Consider the following 22,389-nt stretch of genomic DNA (forward strand, 5'->3'; position numbering starts at 1 on the left):
GGTCCTGGGAATTTAATCTCGTCAATGCAGTCTTTCTTACATTGTTAACTAAAGAAAAATGGGTCCCCTTTAATGATTTTTAAAGATTAAGTAACAAAAAAAAAAGTCAGATGGAGTCAAATTTGGACTGTAAGGTGGATGCCTGATGGCTTCTCCATAGAAATTCTCAAAAAAATTGCCTTTGTTTGATGAGAGTAATGAGCAGGAGCATTGTCATGGTGGAGGAAGACTCTCTGGTGAAGCTTTTCAATACATTTTTTCTTCAAAAGCTTGGGCTACCTTTCTGAAAACACTCTCATAATTAGCAGATGTTATCGTTCTTTGACCTTCCAGAAAGTTAACAAACAAAATGCCTTGAGCATCTCAGACAACTGCTGCCATGACCTTGGCTCTAGACTGGTCCACCTGCTTTGACTGGTCCACTTTTGCTTTGACTGGACCACTTCTACCTCTTGGTAGCTATTTCTTTGATTGTGCTTTGTCTTCAGGATCACACCCATAAGGCCATGTTTCATCTCCTGTTATAATTCTCAAAGAAATGCTTCGGGATCTTGATCCCACTTGTTTAAAATTTCCATTGAAAGCTCAGCTCTTGGCTGCAGCTGATCTGGGCACAATGGTTTTGGCAACCACTGAGTGGAAAGTTTGCTCAACTTTAATTTTTCAGTCAGATTTGTGTAAGTTGAACCAGTTGAGATGTCTATGATGCTGGCCATTGTTTCTGCTGTTAATCATTGGTCTTCTTCATTTAAGTCACAAATAAGATTAATTTTTTTTCTCCCAAATTGATGTGGATGGCATATCACTGCAGGCTTCATCTTCAACATCATCTTGTCCCTTCTTCAAACAAGTTATCTGTTTGTAAGCTGCTGGTTTCTTTGGGGCATTGTCCTGATGAACTTTTCATAAAGCATCAGTGATTTTGCCATTCTTCCACCTAAGCTTCACCAAAAATTTTGGTGTGTGTTCTTGCTTCAATTTTAGCAGAATTCATGTTGCTCTGAGAGAGGATCTTTTCAAACATGTCTTATCCTTGTTAGTGCCTCAAACTAGATCCTGTTCAGATATATCAAGTTAGTGAGAGTTTATTTCGGTGCAAAAAAAATTTGAAATCTATGTATAGTTTTTTCGTAGCACATATTTTTCACGAACTTTTGGAAGAGCCGTCATATAGACACACTCACACAATGCATGCATGTATTGTCAGTGAAGTTATGTTGGCTTCTGAAACACAAGGGATTTTACTGAAACTCATGAAACTCAAGGGATTTTACTGAAAAGTCTCAGCCTCAATTGGTTCCTCTTGCATTTGCATATTCTGTCTGCCAGGTGGCAAGGTAGAATTGACTGTAATAAGAAAGAAACTACCATTGAGCTCCAATTATTGTCCATGCCTCAGAGTTGATTTTTAACCTGAGAGTGACAGCAGCCACCTGGGCCAGGGGCAGACAGGAGTTTGCCTCGCCTGGAATCAGAGGCTCCCCTATCAGCCTTATCGTCAAGAAGCTGATAAGAATGCTTTGTTTTTCTTTTGTGTGCTGGACAAGGAGAGGCCCCGGAAGGTCTGTGATGTAGATTGACAATTTGCTTTTGTAAGACTGGCCAACTGAGGCCAAAGTTGAAAAGGTCAGTAAAAACAAATAGTATTGCAAAAGGGCCTTATGCATTTCCTTCTCTATCCTCTCATTGCCCCATCAGCCAAGTGCTGCATGAGTGGCTTAAGAGAACACCATTAGGCTTGAAAAAGAGTGAACTGCAAAAACACATTTTCTCCATTTCACCTAGTTGTTATTTTCCCCCCATGTGCTAAAGATACAAACAAAAGAAAATAAAAATAATAGACATGGCTTATGTCTTTTCAAGTTCCATTTCTTGTTTCTTCTTTTACTATTTTCAGAATCAAGGAAGATAATACAGAATTTTAACAGTTTTCTTATCTCATTTTGCATTTGTTAGACATTGTTTCCTAGTGGTTGAGACCTGCTTCCTGCTCAGGAAAGAGAAAGCAGTGGTTGCCCATACAATTCAATAATAATGACTCTATCTTTGTCATTATTTAACAGTTGTTTAGGTGTGCCTGTCTCCTTTCTTCAGTTGCCCTAATGATAGAAAAGGATCCTTGGGCACATAGTAAAGTGTTTCAAAGCATGGGTTTGGGTGGTAAACAGGTCTGAGATAGATTTCCTGCTCTGCCACTTAAGAGCTGGGTGACTTTGGGGAGTCATTTAATTTTTCTGAGCTTCACCCATAAATAATACATACATACATAAAACTCATCTTTCAGAGTTCTGAAGATGATGCAACACAGAATCTCAAAGGTAATGGGTACCCAGAGACACTGCTGTAATATGTCCCGTGTCTTCTTGCTGTCAGCTCAGAAATACAGAACAGAGCAACTGGGATTCAGGAAGGAGACTATAGGCTCTAGATAGAAGTACTCATTTGCTTCCTTGGGCAACTCACTTCCCTGAGCCTCAACTTTCTTGTTGGGAAATAAATGGAATCTTCCTACCCACCTCTAGAGCTGTGCAATGAAGAGATGGAGCCGGTTAATGCCAGTTCTGTCTGATTCCAGACCTGGTTCTTAACTAACAACAAGGAGTGGTGCCTGGCCAGGCACCTGGGGCATTGTCCCAAGATGATGTCAACATGTCTCCTTAGAGAAGGACTGTCATTGAGGCCTAAGGAAGTGTTCAGGAGGAATCAAGCTTCACCAGGATAGTTTCAATGACTTAACCCTTTGCATGCAGTTTCCTCAAGTGTAAACCGGGGGTCATATACTCCCAGGAGTTTTCAATTACAACCTTTGAAGTCTTTTGAGATTGTTACACAGGATCAAGTAGAAGAGGATGATTTCTGGCTCTCTATTGGAATTTCAGATTAATGTCTACAAAACTCACTAAAGTCCTTGTATTGAATAATTCTTTACCCAATTGATAGCAGTTAGGCTTCATTTTCAGTGCCATTAACTCTGAGAGCAAACGACAGGCTTTTGGTCTGCCAATATATTAAAAGTGTGTTTCTGAGGAAATTTCAATGAGTCATTTGTTTATATAACAAATACTTGTTGAGCACCTACTTTCTATTGGGTACTGTTATAGGGATTAGAGATAACAGCTGCAAGCAAGTAAAAGGCCCTTGCTTTCTCAGAGCTTTCATTCCAGGAAGGAGAAAAAGAGAATAACCACACACACCAATAGATGACCATGCCGTTGTGAAGACACAAAAGCCAAATGAGTTGAGGGAGAGACTGGGTGTTAGGTAAGGGTGTTTAGGGAAGCACTCTAAAGTGAGGTGATGTGGAGTTAAAATTCTGAATGATAAAAAAATGAACCACCTATGTGACCATTTTAGAATGGAACATTCCAGACAGAGAAGAAGGTAGATACAAATGTTCTAGGATGGGAAGGAGCTCAGAGTGTCTGAGAGAATTGAAGAGAAGCTTTGTGCTTAGAGCAGAGCAAGCTACTTTGAGGTTAGAGAGGGAGCCAGGAGCCAGATTATGTTGGTTTTAGCCGTAATAAGAACATTTATACTGGGTGTGAACATAAACTCTTGGAGGTTGTAAGCCAGGGAGAGATCACTTGATTGTGGAAAAATGCTCATAACATAAGATTAAGTGGAAGAATGACTCTCAAATATAGAACTGTATATTCAGTACCATTTCAATTATGCAAGCATATGTGTGAGTATGTATATTTGTGTATGTGTGTATGTGTATATAGACACATACTTTATGTATATATGCATAAAGTATTTGTGTGCGTGTGTGCACGTGTGAATGTGTGTATTCGGTAAGCAAACTGGAAGAAGATACAGAAAAGCGTTTGCTGTAGTTTTTGTAGTGGTGGACTTACTTTCCTTCATTCCTTTCCTGTGTTTTGTAAGTTTTCCATAAGTTTGTATGACACCAATAATCAAAATTAAATCATTTGCTTTTTAAAACCTTTGTTGCAGAGCAATCAATGGAGAGAATGTAAGAGTGATATTATTTTGCCATGTCTTATCTCAGATTTGAGCTTAATATTATGGTGCTTTGGAATGCTGAAGTGAATTTTGAAGGTTCTGGCTAGTAGAGAAGTTTATTTGGCTTTTTGTTTGTTTGTTCTTTTTTTTTTTTTTTTTTTTTTTTTTTTTTTTTTTTTGAGATGGAGTCTCACTCTGTCACCCAGGCTGGATTGTAGTGGCATGATCTTGGCTCACTGTAACCTCTGCCTCCTGGGTTCAAGCGATTCTCCTGCCTCAGCCTCCCAAGTAGCTGGGACTACAGGCACGTGCCACCACACCTGGCTGATTTTTGTATTTTTAGTAGAGACGGGGTTTCGCCATGTTGACCAGGCTGGTCTCGAGCTCCTGATCTCAGGTGATCCACCCGCCTCGGCCTCCCAATGTGCTGGGATTATAGGTGTGAGCCACCGCACCTGGCCTTATTTGGCTTTTTAAGGATTCTGTCCTAAACTGAACTTATTACTGTCTCCAAATTATTTATGCAAAAGAATCTAACATTTCTGTTTCTTCCCATAGATTTGAATATAACGTGCCGCTTTGCGGGTGTATTCCACGTGGAGAAAAATGGTCGCTACAGCATCTCTCGGACGGAGGCCGCTGACCTCTGCAAGGCTTTCAATAGCACCTTGCCCACAATGGCCCAGATGGAGAAAGCTCTGAGCATCGGATTTGAGACCTGCAGGTAAGAGATCAGCACCCGACCACTGGAGAAAGCTGGCAGCCTGGGACCAGGGAACTGGGCTTAGAACTGGAAAGCTCCTTTCTCACAGCTGAATGGATTATTGCCCAAGGAGTCAACCCCACCTATTAATTTGGCCAAGTCAGTCTGGAACCTGTATGACAACTGGAGTTTAAAGTCAGCTAAAGACACCTTTGTGAATCATAGAGCGGGAGCCCAGAGGAAGCCATTAGGGGTCCTCTTGGCTGGAATCCTCTTGTCTAACCTGCTTCCACAGAGCTCTCCTGGCTTTAAAGAAGCTGCAGCATCATTGTCAGAACCACAAGAAAACATAAACCAAATAACAGTGTCTGAAATAAATATGTGGCTGTTAGAGTCTTGGCCCTGCGGACTTGGCTCAAAGCAGACTTTTCAAACTAGTCTCTCTTTAAAAAAATTTTTTGGGTTTCCCTTCTATGTTTCTCTGGTTTGAAAAAGTAAATAAAAAGGCATGAAAATTATTAAGCTATATTATATTAAGATATATATATTATTATTGGGAGCCCTGTTATTCTAGAGCTCCATAGAGCCTTCCTCAAACTATGGCTCCAAGCAAGATAATCACAACAAGCAAGGACTTTATTTTTTGAATTTCCAATGGCCTTGTGGTAAGCGGTGCACAAGAAGGGCAAGCCACGGTGGCAATCACGGTGAATTGTTCTGGTTCAATTTGTTTTCACTAGAAGAGGACTGAGTAACCTCTACAACTGCTCTGAAGTTTCTACCCCAGCCTGTAGCTGTGCTTTTCAGTGTCTTTAGGTAATATGATTCCCCTTTCTCTGCAACACACACTCACATACACACAGACTGCTTTTGAAAAGTCAAGCTGCAGAACTCTACGGAAACCATGAAGTGTAAGTTAAGTGCTTCTGTCCTCCAACACTGGTTACAGTCATGCACCCACATTATGAGTGATGGCTGAGACTCTTGCTGAAAGATAAAAGGAAAGTCTTTTGCCTAAAATTGCACTGTCTGATATGGTAGCCAGTAACCACATGTGGTGACTTACACTTAAACTAATTAAAATACTAAAACTAAAACTTTAGTTCTTCACTAGCACTAACTACATTTTAAGTGCTCGGTTAGCCACCAATGGCCAGTGGCTACTGTACTGGACGACCCAGGTTAGAGAATATTTCCATCATTGTAGAAAGTTCTATTGAGCAGCACTGCTCTAAAATAAAGAGCAGATGTACACAGACATCTGTATGTGTTCAGAGCTAGGTCTGGGGGAATATGAAAGGAGCAGAGAGAGGGAGAAAGCTCTGGTGGCTACTGACCTTGCACTGTAGGATGCAATGAAAAAAGGCCATTTAGCAAATCCATTATTCTATTTCCAAGGCTAATTGTTTAATTATGGCCCTGACTAGGCCACTGGCCTAAGAAAGTGAATTTAGTAAGCTGAACTTTGATTGTGAAATACAAACAAGGCATACTTGCAAAATATAGAAATGCTCCCATGTGCTGAGGACCAGGGGAGATCTTATAACTGCCACTGGCCAATCATCAAGCACTTAGATGCTGGGAGCCCTACTGCCCACCTGGCCAAACCCCTCACTTAATCCTCAAACTGCACTATTGGTCAATATTATCACCTCATTTTTCTGGATGAAGCAACTGAGGCTTAGAGAAGTTCCACACACAGCCTGCCTATGGAGGAGTTGGGATTCTGGTTCTGCTTGGCCTCAGCCCAGGACAGGATTTTAATGACTAAGCCCTCCTCAGGGGCTTAAAAGTGGAGGAATGTATGCTGCCTGGATTTGCTGAATATTCTTTCCTCCCTGTGAACAGTAACTTACTCATGCCACATACACACATATAAACTTTAATATCCAAAATTTACAGTTAGCATGACACATAAAACTGGCAGGCAACATGAGGTGGCAAAAACTCAGTAATAATAGCTTACAAAGAGAATGCAATAGATTCTAGAATGTTGGTGTTATCCATACTTGATGACATGATGTGATGGGGGTGAGTTGGCAGGTAGGTTCACCAAGAAGTATTATTTAGAAAAAGAAAAACTGTGCCAAAGAAATCTATCATTTCACCCGTAACTTTTATTAAGTATTGCAAAACTCATTTCCATAATTTCACTCAGGTAGCTATGAATCAGCTTTCTGCCACAGGACAGATGGCAGAGTCTCATGGGTTAGGATAAAACCTTAGCAGCTACTCTCTTTTGTCTGCCCCACCCTGATTGGTAGCACCTCTTAGATATATGAAAACTTATTACCATTTAATTGTGCCCACACCCCCTGCCAAGCTAAGGAGGCTTTGGGGAAACCAGTTTGTCTGTTCAGATGAGAAATTAGTCATGCGAGCTACAATTGCCACATAGATAGGAGTTCTGTGTGCTTGGAAACTTCAGACTCACAGACATTTCCATGGGTCTTGCAGGGTGATGCACTCCATGCTGTTGCCCCTGGCAGGAAAGATGAAAAGCATCGATGTGCATTTTAGCCAGAATTGCATTTTGAAAAACCTGCTGGATTTAGCTTCCTCCTCTCTGCCCTCCTGCTGCACCACAGCTTCCCTTGCACGTGGCATTTTCTCAGCCCACATCTCATTTTTTGAGGCATTTTATATTCAGAAAAAACTGTGTTTTTAGCACAATTAAAAAATAAGCAAGTTTTTAGCCACCAGGATGCTGCTAGAAGAGGCTGGGCTGTGTATGTTGTATCTGAAAGGGCCTCCAGATGTGACACACTCCCAGAGATACCTTGGTGGGGAGAGAGGGGCTATGTGTTTCTCTGGCTGTGCTACTTCTGGAAAGTTCCTGAGCTACATGAGCCGTTGCTATCTGCTTACTTAATTGCTATGACTCCCATTGTAATGATGGTTAATTTATTCCCAGTGGCAATAGAATTATGCCTGCAATGCTCAGGAGTCAGTGTGCTATGCTGTGTACTTGGCATATAAAGAAGGCTTCATGTTTAGGGCAATGGAGTATGGAGTAAGGGGACTCACAGGAAAAGTTGTGGCTGAGAAAGAAGTGGGGGAATGGGACATGAGGCAGGTCTGGAATGTGTGCACTGAAATAAAGAAGCACCCCTTCCTATCTATGGAAGCTGGCCATTTTGTGTATTTTCTAGAAAACATGAAGGTAATCCAGAGCCAGCATGAATCTTGCATCAAAACTTCTCTCTTCTGTGACTCAGGCTTCCTTCTGTTTGTTCAAATAGACTCAACACTGCTGAACACAAATTTTAATTGAAACTAATTATTGCTTTCATGATTTTTTTTTTAAAAAGCTCTTTATAGGTCTCTAAATAAAATCACTTTGTTTCTATCAGTCTTGATCTCTTTCCCTCTCTATGCTGTTATTTTTGGATTTCACATAACTCGGTTGTTGAAACCTCCAATATCCCTAGGGGTGAACTGAATGAAGAGTTGCACGGCGTTAAATGTCATTCAATGGGATATTATGAAATTCCCGTCTTAGCCATTTAGGTCAATATCCTCTTGTTTTTCTCTTACAGGTACGGGTTCATAGAAGGGCATGTGGTGATTCCCCGGATCCACCCCAACTCCATCTGTGCAGCAAACAACACAGGGGTGTACATCCTCACGTCCAACACCTCCCAGTATGACACATATTGCTTCAATGCTTCAGGTTGGTTCTCAGGGGGGTGTCTGTTGGCGTGAAAGGCTTTGGGAGCCTGGTCTTTGGAGCTCAGCTTAAGTGGGGATTCATGTAGCCTCCATTTACATAACAAATGCTCACTCAATATCTGTACAACAGGGTCAACATTCCTGTCTCCATGGAGCTTACATGCTAAATTGGGGAGGCAAACAATAAACAAATAAATATTAAATACCCTTCAGGAGTGTCCAATCTTTTGGCTTCCCTAGGCCACATTGGGAGAAGAATTGTCTTGGGCCCCACATAAATTTCACTAAAACTAACAGTAGCTGATAAGCTAAAAAACAAGCAAACAAAAATGGCAGAAAAAAATCTCATAATGTTTTAAGAAAGTTTACGGATTTGTGTTGGACCACATTCAAAGTCATCCTGGACCACATGCAGCCTGTGAGCCGCCGGTTGGACAAGCTTGCCCTATATGAAGTCAGAAAGTGATACAAGTGCTATAAAAAAGAAAGCAAAATACGAGGCTAATGAGTGCTAGGGATGCTTTTATTTTCTGAGAAGGTGGTCAGGGAAAGTGCCTCCTGGACTGTTCTGAGAATATCAGTGCTCAGAGGGGAGAATGCCAAGGAATAAAGTCAGAGAGCTAAGCAAGGGCCAGCTAACAGGGGGTGATTCATTTTCAGTGTAATGGGAAGTCATTACAGGCTTTGAACAAGGGAGTGACATGAATCTAATGATAGCTTTGGGGTGTAAGTCAAATGTCTTAGCTGAGAGGTATTTATTATATGAGAGGGCTGGAAAAAAGCCTTGGAGAGTATATGGTATGCCTTTGACCTTCTTAAATATCCCTTACCCAACAGTTGAAAGAACCAGAGAAGAAGAAACCTAAGTTAAGATGTAGATGCTAGGACACAGGCCAGCCTTTCTCTATGTCTTTGTGACTTTCTCCCAACCATTAACCTAGAAAATCAGGCTTATGAGCCTTATTCAAGACCTAGCAAAATTAAAGAATTCTATGCATCATGAATTTTCAGAATTTTTTGAGAAGGATCAAAATTATAAATGTCAAATATCTGGATGCCAACTATCAAAAGTCTTATCTCTTAAACTGGGCCTTCTGTTCCCATGGAAGGTTTGAAGTTGGGTGAAGGGAAAGATGAAGCCTTGAGGTAAACTTGGTACATCTTGCTGGAGTGTCAGTTTTCTCTAAAGATGGGAAGGGGATGTTAAATTACCTGGAAAGGGACTTAAGACATTATCAGCCTGAGACAAACACAGATATATACGCACACATATATATGTGTGTGTATATATATATATATAAAATCAAGATATCACAGATATATATACCATATATATCAAATATAAATATATATATACCATATATATGTATATGGTAGTAAAATATAAAAAGCTGCATGGATTTTTAAGCTATAAAAAGGACATCAACTTAATTATGAGATCTTTCTTCTACCTACTACTAAAAAAAAACAAAAATTAACATTAATTGTGAGATTACATCAACGGCTTTAGTCTACACCACCCAGCCTTTGTTGTGTGAACAGTAGGGATCAGAGTGGAAATTCAGAGAAGAAATCTAGAGTTTAGGACAAAGTATCAGGGCTGGCTAGTTAAAAGGGAGTGTGTGAAGCCAGTAGATTTTGACAAAAATTTACACGTCACTAAACCTATCGAGAGACACACAAAACAGGAACAGAAAACTGTAGAATGTTTACTCCTCCCTGTTATATGAGTGCAGAACACAAATGGAGTTTGACCAAAGGGAAGGGAGTCCAATTAACACTAAATAGTACACAACTCATACATACTCCGTTCCCATACCCATGTCTAGCATGTCATTCTAATGATATTATAATGAGAAAACCACATATAAAAAAGCAAGAAATAGACATAGAGCAACATGTGGTTTAGCTAGCTCCATCTCAGTGCAACAGGTCAGAGGGAGACATTGGGAAAAGCTTGTGCTTTAGATGAAGAGGTTGGCTCAGTGGGAAAGGGCTGGCATGAGGCTATACACTCCTGAGTCTCTGGGCACTGCTTATTGCATCTCCCATTGAGTCTTGCTGAGTGAATGTATGCAATAAATTATGTAGTTTCATACCCACATTGTCTTACCTGTTTTACAAGTTGGTTTCACTTGCCAAAAGGAACCTCAACTCAAATAGGTAGAAGCTCACATTGTTTTATTGCCTGGCATCGAAGCCATCTAGGCAGGCTGCGACTGAGACTTGCTTCTATCCTTAATTTTGTTCATGAGGTTGGGCCCATCCCTGGAGTTGGGAGCAAGAGCATTGATTAATTTTCTTCTCTTTGGAGGGTTAGTTCAGTTGAAAAGTTTGAGAAGTACAGGGGGTGTGTTCCTTAGTAAAATGGATGAATTAAATAATAAAGCTAGAAGTAATATTTTTCCTTTTGTCTATTTTCCAAATTGACTCAATATTGATGGCTACTTTTGTAAGTTTTTATTTAAGTTTAAAGGGAATATTTATTGATCACCTCCATGTGCTCAGTACTGCACTAGGCACAGATGGGGTAAGAAAGAACTGGAGGCTACATTTCTTATCTTACAGCAGTTAACAATCTTGTTGAAGCAATGAGACAAAAAAATAAAGAAACTGGAGAAGTGGATAAATGTGTTTAAGGATAAATAAATTCTAAATGTCTTGGATTAGAGTCAGATGATAGGGGTATTAAGTGAGCTAAAGATTTTGATAAACTGCCTTATGCAAAGGATTTCATTGCAAGGATCCCTGAATCTAATTTAGCCTGAGAGCTGCTAGCAGGTGGTCATGTCCCAGTGCTGTGATCCCCCCATAAAACGGCTATAGGGACAAAAGTCAGCTTAATCTTAGTAGATAGCTTCCATAAGCTTAAGTTTTAGCAGTATTTTTAGAAAACATGGCCTGTGGCTAACAAATGAAAATAAGGCAGAACTTGAAAAGGCCTTTGTGATTTTTTTTCCCTCATTCTCAGTGGTTGAGGCCCGACGTGAGCCTGGTGACTTCTATGTGAACACAGAACTGACTTGAATTGATTCATTTATTAAGCTTGCTTTCAGTCAAGTGCCTCATTTTCTTTTGAAGGTAGAATTAAAGGGAAGATTCTACATGTATTTGTTTATCCATTTCCTCCTTTATTCAACAACTATTTGAGAATATTTATGAGATACCTAAAATGTATCAAGCATTGAAGAGGGTGCCTTTCTATCTGGCAACCAGAGATTAGTGGCTAGACCGAATAATTAATGTTTCTCTTGGTTATTTTGGTGTGGTGAAGCCAAGGTTTATGAGAATGCCCACCTCAGAGAATTTCTAACAAGTCCTCAGATTCAGGAACACCTCACCAGGTCTAGCTTTCCAAGCAGTACAGAGCTCATTAAATGGAAAGAAAGGCTATCTAATAAGGCCTTGGAATCCGACATGAGAGCATGAGTCTGTTAATTGCACATTTGGGTCACCATCCACTAAGCATATTTGCCAGATTTGATGTTCTTTATAAAAGTTAAGGTGAATTGGAGCATGAAGGGGGTCCATGTGAACAAATGCTCTAATAATTTACAAAACTGTCTTAGGGTTTTTGACATCATGCTCCATTCTATTACAACTTGCTGCCTGGAAATTCTCGGTGTACTGTTACTTGCAGTTATATTTGAAGTTGGGGGAGATTGTTTCATCCCTGGCATCAAGAAGCCATAATCCAAAGCCTGGTTCCAGGTATGCACAACATACAAATATCAGAAGCATCTCATAGGTTGGGTCAGTTTCTGCTGATATTTCCAAGAGAAACAAGATAGATACTCCCCTAAATCTCCCAGGTTGGCTATATGCCCTTATTTTCAAGTGTAATAATTTTGGAAAATATTTTTGAAGACTGTAAAAAGCTAAATTAATATTAATTATTACAGTCCCCCATGACCTTGTGAATTTATCAGAAGCAGGGACAGAAACATGCTCATCTTTTTTTCTCCTTTTATATGGTCTGGCATATAAGTGTTGAGTAGGTGCTTAAAAATAATAAATGAAGAGTTATATCTGTAACTTCCTTTAATTATTTCTTATGGCATTACCATTTAAGGATAATCTAAATGCTTGACCTGTACATATTTGGAGACCCATTTAGGGGGCTAACATCTTAGGTGTGTTTACTGGAAGAATAGACCCTTGGGAAATTATATCGGTACTTTTTTCTTTTTTCATCCATTCAACACATTTTTATTGCATGTTTCTCTGTCCCCATCACACATAAATGTTCTGGCCAAGACAGATAAAGTTATTACTCATCTGTGGAGCTTATATATTTCTAGGGAGGGAGGCAGGTAGCAGAAGGCAGGGATTGAGAGAAGTGCCATGAACAGCCATTAAGTAAGATGAATAAGGTAAGTTTATATAGTAGTAAACATGAAGAAGAAATGAGAGCAAGATGCTATGTGATGGTGACAGGTGTGGGGGAGTGATGAAGCAGTTTAGATTGGATGGTAAGGAATGACCTCGCCAAGGAGGTGATACTTCTTTTTAAAGAAATCTGAGAAATCTTTTAGAACAGGCTTTGCAAGAATGGCTTTTCCTAAAACTTTCTGTTTTTTTCCAATTGAACATATAAAACTGCCAGTTAGTTTCACTAACTGCCCAAAGAAATAGGCAGGTTAAAGTTATCCTCTTTATCTGTGGGAAAAGATGCTCCCGGGTACTAGGAAGCAAACAAAATCTGTTTTGTTCAACTTGTGTTTCTATCCACTTTTATAAGTACACAAAAATTACAGCAGGACACTTAAAATACTTGTGATAACAGCCCTTCTTGTGATAGCAGTCTGTCTGCCTGCCTGTCTTCCTCCCTCCCTCTCTCCATCCATCTATCCATCCATCTCCATCCATCCATCTCCTTCTTCCTCTTTGCCAGGAGCAATTCTGGGAGAAACTAACCTAACAAATAAATTTCCATTTTACATTTAAGTATGCACACGCACACAGTATAAAAGCTGTAATGCACAAATGGACTTAACCTTTCTATAAAGGCAAAACCAGTTTAAAGCTCTCTGAGGTTTTAGAGCTCAATACAAGGTCTAGTCACAGAATAAAGCACTTTGGCATGAATGGAAGGTTGCTTGAGCTACTCTCCAGTCTGCTTTTAAGACACAAGGAATGGAATGGAGGGTGGAAGTTTCAGGGCCTGTTGTCAGGGGGCTTGAGATAGTGCTGCTCAGAGGGCTACCAGTAACATCTGTGGATGATCAGTCAGGCCCAAGATTCAGGCAGAAATCTTTATTCCTAAAGCAAGGGATGAAAGAGTAGAGGACAAATGGAGAACAAGAGAAAAAAACCCAGAAATGCCCATGATGAGATATGCCAAAACAGTAACCTTGAAAAATATTCTGGGCACCTAGGCCAAAGGTGATCAACCTCAGAAGCAACATGCTGAGAAGCAGTCTATACAGAGTAAGCACTTAAAAAGATCGGCTAAATTAATAAATACATTATTACATTAATGAAAGACTAGAGATTCATTTGGTTTTTAATATTTCAACTGAGTAAATTCTTTGTTGTGATTATGTTATTTGAACCTTCAGATTGTCATGCTGTTCATGTTGATAAACATTTGATTGTGTGTCTGCCATGTTTTCTCATCATTTCTGTGGACTTCCCAGATTATAAATGATTTTCTCATGATAGTTCATACTTTACTTTTAAATTTTTTTACAACGTTCCTACATTACTTTTATAATCACAAATTTAAAAAATCCTCCCTAATGTGTTTGCATTAGAGAAGGAGCCATATCTATCTTATTTAAAATTGTACCCCCAGGCTTCCACAGTGCCTGATATAGAATGTATATTTATTAATGAATGAATTCGCTGGGGTGGGAAAATTTCTGGAAACTTCATAAGTTCCAGAAATTTATGAAATCAAGTAAAAATGGAGAATGCATCACGAAAGGCAGAGAAATTCCTAGCCAACTTAGGAGTTTTGGAAAAAGAAAGTTATTTGGGACAAGTTATAATAAAACTCCATCCTAACTGACTAATAAAAATGAGGATAGATTTTCCTCATATTTTTAAAGGGTTCTCATCCTTTTTTTTTTTTCTACCTCATAGCTCCACCTGAAGAAGATTGCACATCAGTCACAGACCTGCCCAATGCCTTTGATGGACCAATTACCATAAGTATGTCTCTCTTCTAACCTTAATTAAATTTTCCTACTTTGGGGAAAGGGCTCAGGTGTGTTCTCTGTGGTATATTTGAATAGAATATTAGGTCGGGTGTGGTGGCTCACTCCTGTAATCCCAGCACTTTGGGAGGCTGAGGTGGGTGGATCACTTGAGGTCAGAAGTTTGAGACCAACCTGATCAATATGGCGAAACCTTATCTCTACTAAAAATACAAAATATTAGCTGGGCGTAGTGGCAGGCGCCTGTAATCCCAGCTACTCAGGAGGCTGAGGCAGGAGAATTGCTTGAACCCAGGAGGCAGAGGTTGTAATGAGCTGCGATCGTGCCACTGCTCTCCAACCTGGACAACAGAGTGAGACTTCATTTCCAAAAAGAAAAAAAAAGAGTCATTTCCCTAGGTAAGGACAGTTGGCTTTCATTCAGTGTCCCTTCCCTTTTTTCTACAATGACTTGAAACTGCTCTCTGGTTTACACTCATGCATCGTTCCTCAAACTTCAGTCATTTGAAAACTACTTTCACATTTTTTTTTGGCATCTCTATACGTACAATGCTCTCATTTACTTGATATTTTTTATTTAATTGATCCATTGTTTTCTAATTAAAATACATTTATTTTTAAAAAGAAATTGCACATGGAAAACCAACATCACATCATAAACAGAAGGCAACCTTAATAATAAACTTAAATGTAAGAAAAATTAAATAATGTTCTTAATTTGTAGCTGCTGAAAGCTCTGGGTCTGAGTCACGTTCTCTCTTATAAAGAGGGATTAATAAGTGTCAGGTGTAGGGGCATTTTGGCCCCAATTAGCAATCTTCTGTTTGATATAACTGAAGTATTGAAAGATACTCATGAAGGATATAAACTTCCTGATATGCGTTTTGACATTATTTATACCACATCCATCTTAAATCATCCTGATATTTGATTATCCACAGATGCATATATTTGGGCACTTTTTAAAAATAGACATGGGGGTCTCACTATGTTGTCCAGCCTGGTCTTGAACTCCTGGGCTCAAGCAATCCTCCTTCCTCAGCCTCCCAAAGTGCCAGGATTACAGGCATGAGCCACCATGCCTGGCCTATTCCAGCACTTTAGGAATCAGAAAATCTCAACCAGAACTTTCAAATAGGCTAACCTGCTAACCCTGATCTTACTGCCTCTGAGCCTCATTTAATGGGAAACAGTACAGTGTTGAGGAGGTCTGATTTCTGCTTCCTCACAGCTGGACACTGACAGTGTGCACAGGCATGATGTTGGCAGTGGCAGAGGGATGAGAATCTTCGTACACCATACAAACCCAGCCCCACATTGTTATGTAAGGAATTGTCCCTGACCTGTGCCTTGCAATAGGAAGGGGGAGGCTTCACACCATGATGGCTATGACATGAGATGTGCTGTCTCAGTCAGGCCTGCTTTGAATTCCTAGTTCCTCACCATGTGTGAGATTTTAGACGAGTGACTGATCCTCAGTTTTCTCATTCATATAATGGAACAACCTATGAGAATATTCAGGAAATTTGTAAAAGACACTATGTCTAATGTATGCCCAGCCCGTAGTAGATGTTTAATAAATGCCCTGTTTCTTTGATGCCCACAGTTCTCTTTTGAAGTCCAGACCTGTAAGAGTGTGGTCAACAATATTTCCTTGTCAAATCCTCACCTGCAGGGTAATTGAGACCTTGATTTTTTTCTCATTTATGTATTATTAATAGTTCCACTTGAGGCTTGCCATAGTGTCTCACTCCTGTAATCCCAGCACTTTGGGAGGCTGAGGCAGGCAGATCACCCGAGGTCAGGAGTTCAAGACCAGCCTGGCCAACACGGTGAAAGCACATGTCAACTAAAAACACAAAAATTAGCTGGGTGTGGTGGCATGCACCTGTAGTCCCAGCTACTTGGGAGGCTGAGGCAGGAGAGTTGCTTGAACCCAGGAGGCGGAGGCTGCTGCATGCCGAGATTGCACCACTGCACCCCAGCCTGGGCAACAGAGTGAGACTCCATCTTGAAAAAAAAAAAAGTTTCATTTGAGCAAGCTAAATAGGTGGCCAAAAAAGAACTTTTAGTCTCATCAATGCAATACAGCAGAAAATAATTTCATCTAAATGCACACTTACATAGTGAGTGGCCCAGATTTGAGAGCAGCAAATACTTCTAGGGAGGAATAATGAATGAATGCATTCAGGCTTTTTCTCCTCCAGTTCATTCCAGTCATTTGTTGAAACCACAGATGTTGATCTTCATGTATATCTGTGCTTGTTAGTTTCCAGGTTGAATTTCACAGAGAACTGCAAAGGCTCTGTCTGTATTTAGAACTGCTGATTTCCTAGCCAGAAGTGGGTGTTTGCACAAGCGGACAAAACTTGCCCCTTAAAAAAGAAAATCAAAATCTTCATCAATTTGCAGATGCATCTTCCCTGCTGAGGCTATTAGTCTGCTACTTCAAATCCTTTTCGGAGGAATATATGGAATTAATAGCAACACATTTTATATGTACTTCAGAAGGGAGAGTAGGGAAACAAGTGGGAGGATGATTATTCATTGAGCATCCACTGTATTTTGAATACTGTGCTGAGCACTTTACTTACAATGTATCACATAATCCCCATTTTACAAATGAGGAAACTGAAGCTCAGAGTTGCCTTGTCCAGAGCTCTATGAAGCTGGGATTCAAACATGGGGATGGGACTCCCCAGTACTTCCTTGTTTCCTGCCTCATCCCCAGGGTGTGTGGGCGATGGGAGGGTGCACTTTCTTAGTGCATCTGCTACTCTCTCCCGCCACTGGATAGGTGTTTTTCATTACAAAGGAAAATAGCTTTGAAGTCACTATGTTAAACGCTAATCCACATACTCAAAATATGAGCTGTGAAGTTCTGTAAGTACCTTTTCTCTCTCCCAGCTATTGTTAACCGTGATGGCACCCGCTATGTCCAGAAAGGAGAATATAGAACGAATCCTGAAGACATCTACCCCAGCAACCCTACTGATGATGACGTGAGCAGCGGGTCCTCCAGTGAAAGGAGCAGCACTTCAGGAAGTTACATCTTTTACACCTTTTCTACTGTACACCCCATCCCAGACGAAGACGGTCCCTGGATCACCGACAGCACAGACAGAACCCCTGCTACCAGTAAGGAGAATAAATCACTGTGCTTCCCAATAGCAATTCCTTGGCAAAATGTCTCTGACCTTCCTGAGTATTGCACACTCACGTGCTGATTTTCTCATCTCTATACAGCTAGAAGTTGGTGATGCCATTCAGGGAGGTGGGCTCTCGTGGTTGTCAGTAAACTGCATGCATTGACTACTACTGCCTACCTTTTTTCCCTCATCTATAACTGTTTTACTTACCTTGGCATAAGAAGTGCCATATTGGAAGTTTTATTTTGGGGAGAGCCCTCCTTATTCTCTTGTCCCCAGGTATACAGTGACAATTCAAGCCTGATATGAAAACTGTTTTCATTTTTTCATGTTTCCTTCTTGTTCTTATCCACCTATGGATAAGATTGTTTTCAAAAAGTTGGGATCATAGAGTTTGCATACCACTCCACTAGCACCTTTTAAAAAATCCACTTATGCCTGAGGTTGCAATTTTTTGAATTTGCAATCAGACCTTGGTGATGACCTTGAGCAGTAGGATATAAATAACTCCCACATGATTAGCGTTCCAATAATGGAACAGTAGGCATACATGGGTCAACTGTGGCTTTTTATGTTTTAACTTGATTTACACTCATACTATTGATAGTGTAATATTCAGTGATTTTCACCAACCGTGATTTACTCAACAATTCCTTTGTTTTTGGTCCAAGGAAGCATATCTGGAGGAGTTTTCTGGTGAAATTAAATCAGCTTAAGAGCTTTATAATCCAGGCTGTTGGGGAATGTTCTCAATACTTACTTGGTGTGTGGGGGTAATTCATTACTTAGGGCTGCAAGAGTGGAAGTATGTAAACATTGCGTTCCATTCCTTTGGAGTTTGCCCCTTGCGCTTCAGCTCCACTGGAAAGTGTTTACATCTCTCTTGTCTCCTGCTTCCCTCTTTGCTTTTCTTCTCCGGTTTGTTTTGAAACGGGCTCCCAGATGGGCCATGTTCCTCCAGTGGAGAATTAATCAAACTCAAATAGGGCATCTGCCTCTGGAGCGGTTTTCCTAGTATGGTGTGGGTTTTCTCTTTTCCCGGCTATAGCTCCTGAGGGGTGAAACTTGGGCCTCCAAAGAGCGTGGCAGAAATGCGCTGGCTTGTGAATATTCAAGACAGGGCCCTTCTCTATTTCTTGTCACCCAGAAGCCAGGGAAACCCCCACAGCACGATGATTTCATTTAAGGTCACTTGCACAATAGTGTTTTAAATTTCTGTCAGTCTCTGGCTGAGGGCATGATACAAATAGGCTTGGGGTTCCCATCACTCCCTGCACATTCTTTGAAGCTTTTTAAAAAGCAGATTTTTCAGCCGGGCGCGGTGGCTCACGCCTGTAATCCCAGCACTTTGGGAGGCCGAGGCGGGCGGATCACAAGGTCAGGAGATCGAGACCATCCTGGCTAACACGGTGAAACCCCGTCTCTACTAAAAATACAAAAAATTAGCCGGGCGTGGTGGCGGGCACCTGTAGTCCCAGCTACTTGGGAGGCTGAGGCAGGAGAATGGCGTCAACCCAGGAGGTGGAGCTTGCAGTGAGCCAAGATAGCGCCACTGCACTCCGGCCTGGGCGAAAGAGCGAGACTCCTTCTCAAACATAAAAAAAAAAAAAAAAAGCAGATTTTTCAAGCTGCCCAAGCTTTCTTGGGTTATTGGCCCTGTTGAGTTTGCATCGGCTTACTGTTTGTAGTCCCGTGGGCAACCCTTCTTGAGAGAGGCTTCTGCAAACAAAGCAGGCAGTGCTGCTAGCCACTCACTGCTTCTCAGGTTCCCTGTCTTTTTAAAGTAACCATGTCGAAGGTGCTTATCATTATGGCATGCAATTTTGTCAGATGTTGGCAAACACAATAATTAGTGGTCTCAGCAGGAAGGAGAATAGGTCTACCCTAAAGTACCACTTCCCACCAAAGAAGAAAATCCTGATAAACCTAACTTGTGGGGACTACACGTAGTTAACATTCAAGCCACTAATAGCCTATATAAAACAGTATTTCATGAGTGTTTTTAAAAAGGCAATTAGCACATTTTATTAACCCCTATAGAATATCTCTTAAGAACTGTATCTTCCCTTCCTAAGTTAGTCAGCAAACGTATTTTGAGAACCTACTACGTACCAGGCCTATTAGAATGCTTGGGATCCAAGGATAAACGTGGTTAGGAAGTGATATTGGAGAGAGGCAAGGATTACTGAGATATTTATTCATTCAATCAATATTTGAGGTCTTCTGTATGCCAGACACTGCCCTAGGATGCTAGGAATTCAGAGTTGGACTTACCTTCATGGAGACTACCTATTATTCATTTAGAAATCAGGGAAAAGGAGTGTTTATGAGACTTAACTAAAACATAGTTCAGGATTTCAGCTGAGAAATGAATTGTGCCTTTCTCCTCCCAGATAAACTAATTAAGTTTCCTTCAGCAACTAAAAAAGAAAGAGACTAATGAGTCTACCAGATGAGTCCAGGGCTAACCTGAGAGTCGCTGAAGTACTATAGGACCCAATGGGACCAGTAGCAGCTCCAAGTGGATCACTTCACGCAAAGAAAGGTACCAAAGCGAACAACCTGGTGGAAACTTGAACGTTGCATGATGGCATGCCAGGAAAAGTCAGCACTGAAAGGTTCCTGAGTAGAATCGTATTTCTAAAGTCCAGTGAGGAGATTTGCAAAACTTTATCACTGTTGGACTGACAGCTGGGACAGAGTGAGAGGGAGTGATTGCAAAGCCTCCCTCATGCATTGTAGGAGGGCAGGGGTCAAGAGGAGTGCTGGCTGAGAGCATAGAAGAAGCTGTCTTTGGCTCGTCTGGCTCATTCCTTCCTGAAGGGCCTGTAGTGGGTGGCAACAGGGACAGCTAGTAAGAATAATCATCTGGGTAGCTTTAGGCTTCCAGCAGGCTGTGTATCTTGAGTGTCATCAGGCCTATTGGTGACCTGGAACTCTCTGGGATCAAGAAACCTAAACTAATTCAGGAAGCAGACTCCCGCCTTGGAACACTGTATTTCCTTGTCTTCTGGGTGTCAAAGGAATAATTTCTTTCTTTTTTTTTTTTTTTCAGATCTGATAGGGCCTACTTGTGTGGGGAAAATTAGAAATTCTGCTGGCTAGGCAGTAGCTTTTTCCATTTTACCCCCTCATACCACTCCTTTCAGGAGGACAAAAATAACGCCTATTTCTATCTTGTTCTTGTAGGTTCGCTTCCTCTGGTACTATTTTTTCCTGGTGTACTATTGGGTGAGGGTAGTGGGAATTATGCATCTTTAATAAAGTTTCTGAGGTGAGAATGTGGTGTCTGTGGATTTTCCCGGGGATGCTCAGGTTTGTCTGGAGGCTTCATGGGTAAAATTGGCTCCTATTTCTCTACTCTCTGTTCTGAACTAATATGTCCTTTACAGCAGGGGTGTCCAGTCTTTTGGCTTCCCTGGGCCATATTGGAAGAAGAAGAATTGTCCTGGGCCACACATAAAATACACTAACACTAACCATAGCTGATGGGATAACAAAAAAAAAATCTCATAATGTTTTAAGAAAGTTTATGAATTTTTGTTGGGCCACATTCAAAGCCATCCTGGATCACATGTGGCCCGCAGGCTACGGGTTGGACAAGCTTGATTTAGAGGACAGAACATACTGTGCCAGCTGTTGGCATTTGATATAGATAGAGTCAAAGTTTTTAACCAAGGGTTCACGGACCTTCAGTAGGTTCAAAGGTAGACCATAAGGCATTCTAGAACTACCTGAAATAATATGCAAAATTTTGAGTGTGTATATGTAGCATCACTTTTTTGAGGAAGGAGGTCATAATGTAGATTTTCAAAGGGATATATAATTTAAAGTGGTTTTTTAAAATCTCAGCTGGCTTAAATTAGATATTTATCCTGATGGTTTTTGCCATTCCGTTTCAATAAGGAAACATGCTGGACTCAAGTCAAACTTGAGAGTCGAATGAGAGATTTTAAATTGTAAAATGTTACTGATGATATTTTTTCTAATTTGAGAAAAGTCCGGAATTTCTCTAACTTTGCCAATTCTGGGTTTTGTCGAAACACATATTCAGTTAGAATAAAAAGTGACAGAAATGATAGATGGATACGTGAGGAAGCTTTATCTGATTTCAACACTTTGAACATATTTTCTTTGCAAAGTTCCTGCTGAAGTATGAAGTTTGACCTGAGGGTGATGCGTGTGGGTGTAGCTTTGAAATGTCAGTTGTCATCACAAGCTACTTGGGTACAATGCTAGACAGATGTGAAAAATACACACCAGCAACGCAAAGATAATCCAAAGATAAATGAATGCAAGCAGTCATTTGAAATTCTGCTTCGAAAACCTCTAGTTCATGGCTCAGTTGCCCAGTCAAGTAAATAGAAAATCTCTTTCCTTCTCAGGTTATTAAGTTGCTGCTTGATTTTGCTTTGATCATGAATTCAGGGGGTTCAGTTTGAAGAATCAGTAGCATGAAATTTATACCCATGCGGAATTTGCATTTCTGATGTTGTCCTAAGATTGTGGGAGATGTTAGGAGTCTGGAAAGATAAAACCAGGCCTAGATTTTCTTTTCTGATTATCATTCAATAATAGATACAGACATCATATATAGGCAGAACTGAAAGTAAAGATTTATAGAGGGAATATCACTAAGTGATATTTTCATAATTGATCCAGTTACTTCAACTGTGCACTCAAACAGCCATGCAACAGCTCAGGAGAAAAATAACTGGATATGGTCCTGGTTTGGTAA

At 40.6% G+C, this 22,389-nt stretch overlaps 1 protein-coding gene across 5 annotated transcripts in view; it reads left to right on the forward strand.

Moving 5' to 3' along the window:
• The window catches only part of CD44 (CD44 molecule (Indian blood group)), a 92,741-nt gene that overhangs the window by 32,229 nt on the left and 38,123 nt on the right, over positions 1–22,389 (forward strand). For 4 of the 5 annotated variants that reach the window (XM_003254411.4, XM_003254413.4, XM_003254412.4 and 1 more), the window contains exons 2-5: positions 4,525–4,690; positions 8,209–8,342; positions 14,429–14,497; positions 17,410–17,640. In XM_003254411.4, the coding sequence (XP_003254459.2) occupies positions 4,525–4,690; positions 8,209–8,342; positions 14,429–14,497; positions 17,410–17,640 (600 nt within the window). The remainder of the gene's footprint in view (positions 1–4,524; positions 4,691–8,208; positions 8,343–14,428; positions 14,498–17,409; positions 17,641–22,389) is intronic. The other variant, XM_003254417.4, reaches the window with a different exon arrangement.

This window comes from Nomascus leucogenys, chromosome 15 (assembly GCF_006542625.1).
Source record: "Nomascus leucogenys isolate Asia chromosome 15, Asia_NLE_v1, whole genome shotgun sequence".
Taxonomy (NCBI): Eukaryota; Metazoa; Chordata; class Mammalia; order Primates; family Hylobatidae; genus Nomascus; species Nomascus leucogenys.